Source organism: Bombina bombina, chromosome 2 (genome assembly GCF_027579735.1).
Source record: "Bombina bombina isolate aBomBom1 chromosome 2, aBomBom1.pri, whole genome shotgun sequence".
Lineage (NCBI taxonomy): Eukaryota > Metazoa > Chordata > Amphibia > Anura > Bombinatoridae > Bombina > Bombina bombina.
The window spans coordinates 1,438,441,124-1,438,451,424 of record NC_069500.1 but is presented as its reverse complement, the minus strand read 5'-3'; the positions used below and the strand labels follow the sequence as shown (position 1 = coordinate 1,438,451,424).

At 43.8% G+C, this 10,301-nt stretch overlaps 1 protein-coding gene across 1 annotated transcript in view; it reads right to left on the bottom strand.

Moving 5' to 3' along the window:
* The window catches only part of WDR54 (WD repeat domain 54), a 258,021-nt gene that overhangs the window by 120,908 nt on the left and 126,812 nt on the right, over positions 1-10,301 (bottom strand). Inside the window, exons 5-6 of the mRNA XM_053700368.1 lie at positions 1,196-1,323; positions 714-814 (exon numbers count right to left, since the gene is read on the bottom strand). Coding sequence (XP_053556343.1) covers positions 714-814; positions 1,196-1,323 — 229 coding nt within the window. The remainder of the gene's footprint in view (positions 1-713; positions 815-1,195; positions 1,324-10,301) is intronic.

Here is a 10,301-nt window from a genome sequence, read left to right as displayed (position 1 = left end):
TCTTCCGCTTATATGCCTCTGGTCACTGTCTGCCTTTACACCATATACATCTGTCACCCTCTGTCTGTACCGCTTATATGCCTCTGGTCACTGTCTGCCTTTACACCATATACATCTGTCACCCTCTGTCTGTACCGCTTATATGCCTCTGGTCACTGTCTGCCTTTACACCATATACATCTGTCACCCTCTGTCTGTACCGCTTATATGCCTCTGGTCACTGTCTGCCTTTACACCATATACATCTGTCACCCTCTGTCTGTACCGCTTATATGCCTCTGGTCACTGTCTGCCTTTACACCATATACATCTGTCACCCTCTGTCTGTACCGCTTATATGCCTCTGGTCACTGTCTGCCTTTACACCATATACATCTGTCACCCTCTGTCTGTACCGCTTATATGCCTCTGGTCACTGTCTGCCTTTACACCATATACATCTGTCACCCTCTGTCTGTACCGCTTATATGCCTCTGGTCACTGTCTGCCTTTACACCATATACATCTGTCACCCTCTGTCTGTACCGCTTATATGCCTCTGGTCACTGTCTGCCTTTACACCATATACATCTGTCACCCTCTGTCTGTACCGCTTATATGCCTCTGGTCACTGTCTGCCTTTACACCATATACATCTGTCACCCTCTGTCTGTACCGCTTATATGCCTCTGGCGATGAAGCTTGTAGAGTTCAGAGACACAGCCTACACATACCCATAAGCAGAGATCTTGTTCAGCAGTTTAAAGTCCTCCCCTGATTTCCAGACACAAAGAACGCCAGAGTCATCAGCCGTGACCAGGTCAGGTGTGCCGTCCTGCAGATGAAAAGATGTTACCCTATACCGTCATAACCCCAACACAAAGAACCCACTGCCCTTCACATACTTGGAATGTTATAGAAATGAAATTCATCCAACCCCTTAATCTCATCCATACAATGTTATCTGCTGTGTGACACCAACTCTACCATACTGCATCACCCACCATACACTACCCACTGCCTCCTCTCATGCATCAACTTCCTCCCGCCATGTTCCCTGTGTCTGTTGCCCACCCAACACTATTATCTCAGCCATCCACCCTTTCCTTGTCTTATTTTCATGTTCCCCATGACTCCTGATGTTCCTATCATCTGCAATACTCCCACATGTGCCATCACCATATTCCACACTCTCCCATGGATAAGTAGTACCCACCTTGCCCTCGCAGCTCTCGCTTGCAATGTCAGTAATGGGGTCTCTGTGTTCTGCCAGAACCTCAGCAAGAGTAATGTTGGTGCCTTTGGCTGGAATGTCAAACACAAGGACAAGTCCTGAAGAGGTCCCTGTAGAGACAGGTAAGAACTGTCAGTGAGAGGAGAGCTCCATACATGAGATAACTAGAATATGCTCAAGGAGGTTTAACAAGTGCTCTTGTGAAAGTTTTACTGGGTCATCCAGTACTATTCAAAGCAAAAGATGAATAGCAGCACTCCAATAGAATCATCTCCAAGCTTTATTTCATATCCAGGAGTACAAAACAGACAGCAACGTTTCGGACTACATGTCCTTCATCATGCCATGTTTGCTGGGGTGTGCAGTGCCTAGCTATAGCGTGCACCTAATTAATAACAGTGTGTGCTGGACTACTGTGATTTATTAATCATCCAGTACTATTGACAGGGACTTAGCAGGGGTTGTCAGTCAATAGTGACTGCTAGTAGGGTGTACCCATCAGCCAGTGACTGCTAATAGGGTGTACCCATCAGCCAGTGACCGCTAGTAGGGTGTACCCATCAGCCAGTGACCGTTAGTAGGGTGTATCTATCAGCTAGTGACCGCTAGTAGGGTGTACCCATCAGCCAGTGACCGCTAGTAGGGTGTATCTATCAGTCAGTGACCACTAGTAGGGTGTATCTATCAGCTAGTGACTGCTAGTAGGGTGTATCTATTAGCCAGTGACCGCTAGTAGGGTGTATCTATCAGCTAGTGACTGCTAGTAGGGTGTATCTATTAGCCAGTGACCGCTAGTAGGGTGTATCTATCAGCCAGTGACTGCTAATAGGGTGTACCCATCAGCCAGTGACCGTTAGTAGGGTGTATCTATCAGCTAGTGACCGCTAGTAGGGTGTACCCATCAGCCAGTGACCGTTAGTAGGGTGTATCTATCAGCTAGTGACCGCTAGTAGGGTGTACCCATCAGCCAGTGACCGCTAGTAGGGTGTACCCATCAGCCAGTGACCGCTAGTAGGGTGTACCCATCAGCCAGTGACCGCTAGTAGGGTGTACCCATCAGCCAGTGACAGCTAGTAGGGTGTACCCATCAGCCAGTGACCGCTAGTAGGGTGTACCCATCAGCCAGTGACCGCTAGTAGGGTGTATCTATCAGCTAGTGACTGGTAGTAGGGTGTATCTATTAGCCAGTGACCGCTAGTAGGGGGTATCTATCAGCTAGTGACCGCTAGTAGGGTGTATCTATCAGCTAGTGACCGCTAGTAGGGTGTATCTATCTGCCAGTGACCGCAAGTAGGGTGTATCTATTAGCCAGTGACTGCTAGTAGGGTGTATCTATCAGCTAGTGGCGACTAGTAGGGTGTATCTATCAGCCAGTGACTGCAAGTAGGGTGTATCTATCAGCTAGTGACCGCTAGTAGGGTGTATCTATTAGCCAGTGACCACTAGTAGGGTGTATCTATCAGCTAGTGACCGCTAGTAGGGTGTATCTATCAGCTAGTGGCGAATAGTAGGGTGTACCCATCAGCCAGTGACCGCTAGTAGGGTGTATCTATCAGCTAGTGACCACTAGTAGGGTGTACCCATCAGCCAGTGACCGCTAGTAGGGTGTACCCATCAGCCAGTGACCACTAGTAGGGTGTATCTATCAGCCAGTGACCGCTAGTAGGGTGTATCTATTAGCCAGTGGCCACTAGTAGGGTGTACCCATCAGCCAGTGACCACTAGTAGGGTGTACCCATCAGCCAGTGACCACTAGTAGGGTGTACCCATCAGCCAGTGACCACAAGTAGGGTGTATCTATCAGCTAGTGACCGCTAGTAGGGTGTATCCATCAGCCAGTGACCGCTAGTAGGGTGTATCTATTAGCCAGTGGCCACTAGTAGGGTGTACCCATCAGCCAGTGACCACTAGTAGGGTGTACCCATCAGCCAGTGACCACTAGTAGGGTGTACCCATCAGCCAGTGACCGCAAGTTTTGTGTATCTATCAGCTAGTGACCGCTAGTAGGGTGTATCTATCAGCTAGTGACCACTAGTAGGGTGTACCCATCAGCCAGTGACCGCTAGTAGGGTGTATCTATCAGCCAGTGACCACAAGTAGGGTGTATCTATCAGCTAGTGACCACTAGTAGGGTGTACCCATCAGCCAGTGACCGCTAGTAGGGTGTATCTATCAGCCAGTGACCGATAGTAGGGTGTATCTATCATTTAGTGACCACTAGTAGGGTGTATCTATCAGCTAGTGACCGCTAGTAGGGTGTATCTATCAGCCAGTGACCACTAGTAGGGTGTATCTATCAGCCAGTGACCGCTAGTAGGGTGTATCTGTCAGCTAGTGACCACTAGTAGGGTGTACCCATCAGCCAGTGACCGCAAGTAGGGTGTATCTATCAGCTAGTGACCGCTAGTAGGGTGTACCCATCAGCCAGTGAGCATTAGTAAGAGGTACAAAACGTATACTGCACATACACAGAAAAAGCCAAAACAACAAGATTTGGGGTATTGTTTCCCTAACCTCATTTGCTTTATTTATTTATTATTTTATTCATTTAAAAAACAAACAAAACAAAAAACAGTAGATCTGGAGAAACTAAAGACTCAAAGTCAAGTTATGTTTCTGTGCAACAGAAAATCTGGGAAAGTTCTGTAATGTTTGCACACAGAAAAAACAAAACAAGCCTAGCTGACATATATGGTTTCTGGGAGGGTTAAGCACATATAAATCCATAGATTGTCTGCATATACAGCACATTGATCACATTTCCTCTGTGCTTTGATGGATCTGTGTGTGATACCTCGTTATGTAGAAGTCAGGAGACAGAGCACATCAGTGTTATGCGCAGAATCACAGGTCAAATCTAAAGTAATTTACTGTATTTACCAGTCATGTATTAGAGCTAAACGTACACAGATCCCTAGCGGTTTGCATATATGGTGTGATTAACCTTATTCAGCAGTTTATAAAATGGCTCACCTTGAAGTAGAACCACCAATTTCATTATATGACTTGATCACATTAAACTTGATATTTAAACAACACGTAAAATGTTTCATTATTGCAATATACATGAATTATTTATTTTGCTGCTTTTTGCTGTAAAATACATCTAAACATTGTGCTTGTTTCACTGTCACACAGGGAGGTTTGGGTTAATACTTTTAGGCAATATATGTGAGCTTTTGTTTACTTCATCCTCCCCACTAAGAGTCTCAGCAGTCACATGCTTGTAAAAGGTAGATTATCAGTTTTGCATCAACACTCATGATAGGGAGAATCATTCTTTGCAATAGTAACTAATTTGAATCAGTGCTAAACCCCCTTAAGGGAAGAAATAAGGGCAGGTACCTCAGTCTCTCTCAACTGCACATGTGCAAACAGAGTTTGTGCTATATCTGAATAATAAAAAAAGATAGGGAGCACTATATAATAAGAGAATGTTAAAATATTGGTTGTACAATTGTTTATTTAAAAAATAACTATTTATTGTCTTATATAACATAAAATGAATAAAATATGACACAGGTACCTAAATACAATACAGATATGAAATACAGATTAAGCTGTGAATGTATCAGATCAAGTATAAAAAGATCCTTATTGACAACAGCGCTGAAGAAATGTCTCAAGGAAAAAGCTACTTCTTGTATTATTTGTGTTGTGATATGCCAACTTATATACAATAGTCACATCTTACTATCTAGATACGTAGTAGGTAAATACCAGGTTGAAACTCTTGTATAAATTGTAATCCGTGTGTTTCATGTAATAACTCCTTAACGGTTGTACCACTGCTCTCAGCGTCCGCAGCCTGTTCCATTGGTCATGTGATGGATATGACCCTCAAACCGGTTCTCTGTACCAGCTAGAAACCTCTGCTCACTTGGATTCCACTCCTTTGTTATGCTCACAAGGGTATCTTGTTATATCCTCACTTGGGTTCCGCTCCTTTGTTCTGCTCACAAGGGTATCTTGTTATATCCTCTTTTGGATTCCAATAATTTGTTCTGCTCACAAGGGTATCTTGTTATATCCTCACTTGGGTTACACTCCTTTGTTCTGCTCACAAGGGTATCTTGTTATATCCTCATTTGGATTCACACCAATACAGGTATTTACGCCATACCTTATGCAAATCTTTCTAGTAACAGGCTTGCGAGCCTGAATCATGGTCTCAATGACCGACTCAGAAAAACCACGCTTAGACAGGACTAAGCGTCCAAACTCCAAGTAGTCAGCTTCAGAGAAACGAGATTTGGATAAGGAATGGACCCTGTGTTAGAAGGCCCTTCCTCAGAAGCAACCTCCAAGGTGGAAAAGATGACATCTTAACTAGGTCTGCATACCAGATCCTGCGAGGCTACACAGAAGCTAATAGAATACCGATGCTCTCTCCTGTTTGATATGAGCAATGACTCGTGGAAGGAGAGTAAATGGTGGACACAGGTATGCTAGACTGAAATCCCAAGGAACCGCCAGATCATTCATTTTTGAAAACCCATTATCAGGGCGGTCTGCGGACCTTGGAAGCTTCCCAGTAGTCCACTCCTAGAATGTGGATGACAGACGTCAATTGTGAACTTCTGCCCACAGAACAATCCGAGCCACCTCATTCATGGCTAAGGAAGTCCAAATTCCTCCCTGGTGGTTGATGTAAGCCACCAAGGTGATATTGTCTGACTGGAACCTGATAAGCCGGGATAAGGACAACTGATGCCAAGCCATCAGACCATTGAAAATCGCTCTCAACTCCAAAATGTTAATGGGGAGAGCAGACTCCTCCCGAATCCATAGTCCTTGACTTTAACGAGTCCCAGACTGTTTCCCAACCTAGCAGGCTGGCGCCCAAGGTCACAATCACCCAGGAAAATCTCCGGAAACATGTGCCCTGAGACAGAAGCTGAGAAGGTCACCACGGGAGAGATTCTTTGGTTTATCCTCTGAGAGAGATCCGAATGGTCACCGCTCCATTGACTGAGCATGCAAAACTGCAGAGCTTTCACATGGAATCGAGCAAAAGTAATATGTCCATGGAACCACCAGGCCAATTGTCTCCCAACAGTTAACCACTGATGGCGAACAGTAGACTGCAGAGAGAGGAAAGAGTCATTACATTTTCGGACCTCTGTCCGAAATAATCTGAAAGAGAAGCTATGATGGTTCCTAAGAAAATCCCCCTTGTAGCTGGAACAAAGGAACTCTTTTCCAGATTCACTTTCCATCCATGGGAACATAGAAATACCAGATCTCTAGAATGAAGGAAGGATGGCAACCGAATCAAATATTGTCCAGGAAGGCTCCTGCAATTCCCTGAGGCCTGAAAAAGTCTTTCTAGAATGGCGAATCTCAGGAACTTGAGAAGATTCTGAAGAATGGGAGCATGAAAATACACATCCTTCAGGTCCATGTTCATCATGAACAGACCCTCTTGAATTAAAGGAAAATTGTATTCCATTTCGAAGGACGGTACTCTGAGAAACTTGTGAAAATACCTTCCTGTTCCCTTACCGGAACTAGAACTATCACTCCCAGGTAGGAAGGTCCTGAAAACAGTTCAAGAATGCCTCTCATCATACCTGGACTGCAGGTACTCAAAAAAGGAGAAATCTGCCCATGGGAGGAAAGCTTAGATTGCTTCCCCCTGCACTAGGAGAATGGGTTTCCCAGAAGACTGGACTGTCCCTGCAGTGAAAAGATAAGGAAGACTTTCCTTTAGTCTATTCCTCTTGACGTTTGGTAGAGAAGACCCTTTTCTACCAGTGTCAGAAGTTAAGTCTGCCAGACAAGGACCAAACAAGCTTGGACTTAGAGGTAACATTAAATATATTCCAAATATGGCCACAGATGTCACATGTCTTGGTCAATTTGGATAATGAACCTGCATCTGCAGAGCTGTAGACCACAGGAAGGCTGCTCAGCTGACCAAGATTTCAGCCACAACGCCCCGCTGGCTAGCCCAGCAAGGCATCGCACCAAAAGATGCCGCACTTGACACAGTGGCAATACAAACTGCAGGTTTCCATGAAAAAATAGATGATCAAATAAACCTCCAGCTTCTTGTTCATTGATCCGAAAAAGAGCAGTTATTATCTATATGGATCAAAGTTCTCTGAGCCATAGAGAAATGGTCACTTCTACTTAAGGCACCGTGCATTGTCAGTGACAGGAAAAAAAATCCTTTAAAAGGCGGGAGACAGGGATAAGGTATCCCTAACTTCTCATATTCCTGTGAAAAATCTCCATAGCACATCTAGAAACACTTCCTCATAGGAAGGAACATCATAGAAATGATGAAGTTTACAAAACTTCCAAGGGTTGACAACGACAGGGGTATCGGTGTCATCCAAGTAGCTAAAAACCTCCTTTAACAATACACGAGGTGTTCAAGCATACCTCTGAAGGTGACCACTTCAGCATCAGATGAAGGAATTACACTGTCCGAATCTGAGATTTCACCCTCAGAAGCTACTGGCGTCCTCACCAGACTTAGGAAAAAGAGCAACCTGTGTAGCAGAATGAGGAGCAGAAACCTTACTATCTGAATCTTTAAATGTCCTATTGCACTTTGCCTGTAAGAAAGGAAAAGCAGATAAAGCTGCAGATACCGCAGAGGATACCTGAGCTGCAAAATCTGTAGCAAATACACTCATCAAGGAGATTCAAGGGACGCAATCTTTAATCGCGTACCTTGAATTCACTATTCAGTGTACGGCGGAGATCGTACGAAGAGGATCCTCCACACTCCATGGCTCTGCGGTCGCCGGTCTTCAGTTCCAGGGTTGCCGGTCTTCAGCTCCGCAGTCTTCAGTCTTCAGCTCCGCGCAGGATGTTCTTGGAAGAAGAGGTTGCACTTGGAAGAAGATTTCACCGCCTGGAACAGGACCTTCTCCGCCGGACTTCAGGAACGGTGAGTACCAACCTGGGGGTTAGACTTAGGATTTTTTAAGGGTTTTTTGGGGGGGATTTGTTTTATTTAGATTAGGGATGGGCAGAAAAAGAGCTAAATGCCCTTTTAAGGGCAATGCCCAAACAAATGCCCTTTTCAGGGCAATGGGTAGTTTAGGTTTTTTTGTTAATGATAATGTTAATTAATGGTTTTAATGTTAGGTGGGACTATATTTTTTTGTAAAAAAGAGCTGATTATCTTGGGGCAATGCCCTGCACAAACCACTTTTAAGGGCTACTGGTAGTTTATTATTAGAGTAGGGGGTATTTTTATTTTTGGGGGTCTTTTATATTTTAATATGGATTAGGTTTAATTTTGTTAAATTTGGTAATTTGATTTTTTTATTTTCTGTAATGTTAGCTTTTTATTTTTTTGTAAACCTACGGCCAGATTACGAGTTTTGCGGTAAGAGGGGTGCGTTGCTAACTTGCACGCTATTGTCACCGCTCACTTACCTACAGCGCTGGTATTACAGGTTTTTATAAACCCGGCGTTAAAAGGCAAGAAGTGAGAGTAGAGCAAAACTGTGCTCCATACCGCACTCCAATACCAGTGCTGCTTAAGTCAGCGGTGAGCTGGTTGTACGTGCTCGTGCACGATTTCCCCATAGACATCAATGGGAAGAGCTGGCTGAGAAAAAGTCTAACACCTGCAATAAAGCAGCGTAAAGCTCAGTAACGCAGCCCCATTGATTCCTATGGGGAAACACATTTTATGTTTACACCTAACACCCTAACATTAACCCTGAGTCTAAACACCCCTAATCTTACACTTATTAACCCCTAATCTGCTGCCCCGACATCGCCGATACCTACATTATACTTATTAACCCCTAATCTGCCGCTCCGGACATCCTCGCCACTATAATAAACATATTAACCCCTAAACCGACACACTCCTGCATCGCAAACACTAGTTACATATTATCTACCCCTAATCTCCTGTCCCTAACATCGCCACAACCTACATTACAGTTATTAACCCCTAATCTGCCGCCCCCAATGTCGCTGCCACTATACTAAAATTATTAACCCCTAAACTTAAGTCTAACCCGAACACCCACTAACTTAAATATAATTAAAATGAATCTAAATAAAACCTACTATTAATAACTAAATAATTCCTATTTAAAACTAAATACTTACCTATAAAATAAACCCTAACGTTGCTACAATATAACTAATAGTTACATTGTAGCTAGCTTAGGTGTTATTTTTATTTTACAGGCAAGTTTGTATTTATTTTAACTAGGTAGAATAGTTCGTAAATAGTTATTAACTATTTACTAACTACCTAGCTAAAATAAATACAAATTTACCTGTAAAATAAAACCTAACCTGTCTTACACTAACACCTAACCTTACACTACAATTAAATAAATTACCTAAATTAAATAAAATTACCTAAATTACAAAAACAAACACTAAATTACACAAAATAGAAAACAAATTACAAGATATTCAAACTAATTACACCTAATCTCATAGCCCTATCAAAATAAAAAAGCCCACCCAAAATAAAAAATAAACCCCTAGCCTACAATAAACTACCAATAGCCCTTAAAAGGGCCTTTTGCAGGGCATTGCCCCAAAGAAATCTTTTTTTTAACCCCCCCAAACAACCCCCCCAACAGTAAAACCCACAACCCACACAACCAAACCCCACAAATAAAACCCTAACAAAAAAACCTAAGCTCCCCATTGCCCTGAAAAGGGTATTTGGATGGGCATTGCCCTTAAAAGGGCATTTAGCTCTATTGCAGCCCAAAGCCCTAACCTAAAAATAAAACCCACCCAATAAAACCTTAAAAAAACCAATTACTAACCCCTGATGATCCACTTACAGTTTTGAAGAGCCGACATCCATCCTCAACGAAGCCAGGAGAAGTCCTTAGCGAAGCGGCACGAAGTCCTCAACGAAGCCGGGAGAAGTCTTCATCCAAGCCGGGAGAAGTGGTCCTTCAGACGGGCAGAAGTCTTCATCCAAGCCGGAAGAAGTGGTCCTCCAGACGGGCAGAAGTCTTCATTCAGACGGCATCTTCTATCTTCATCCATTCAGCGCGGAGCGGGTACATCTTCAAGACATCCGGCGCGGAGCATCCTCTTCTGCCGACGACTCCCGACGAATGAAGATTGGCTGATCCAA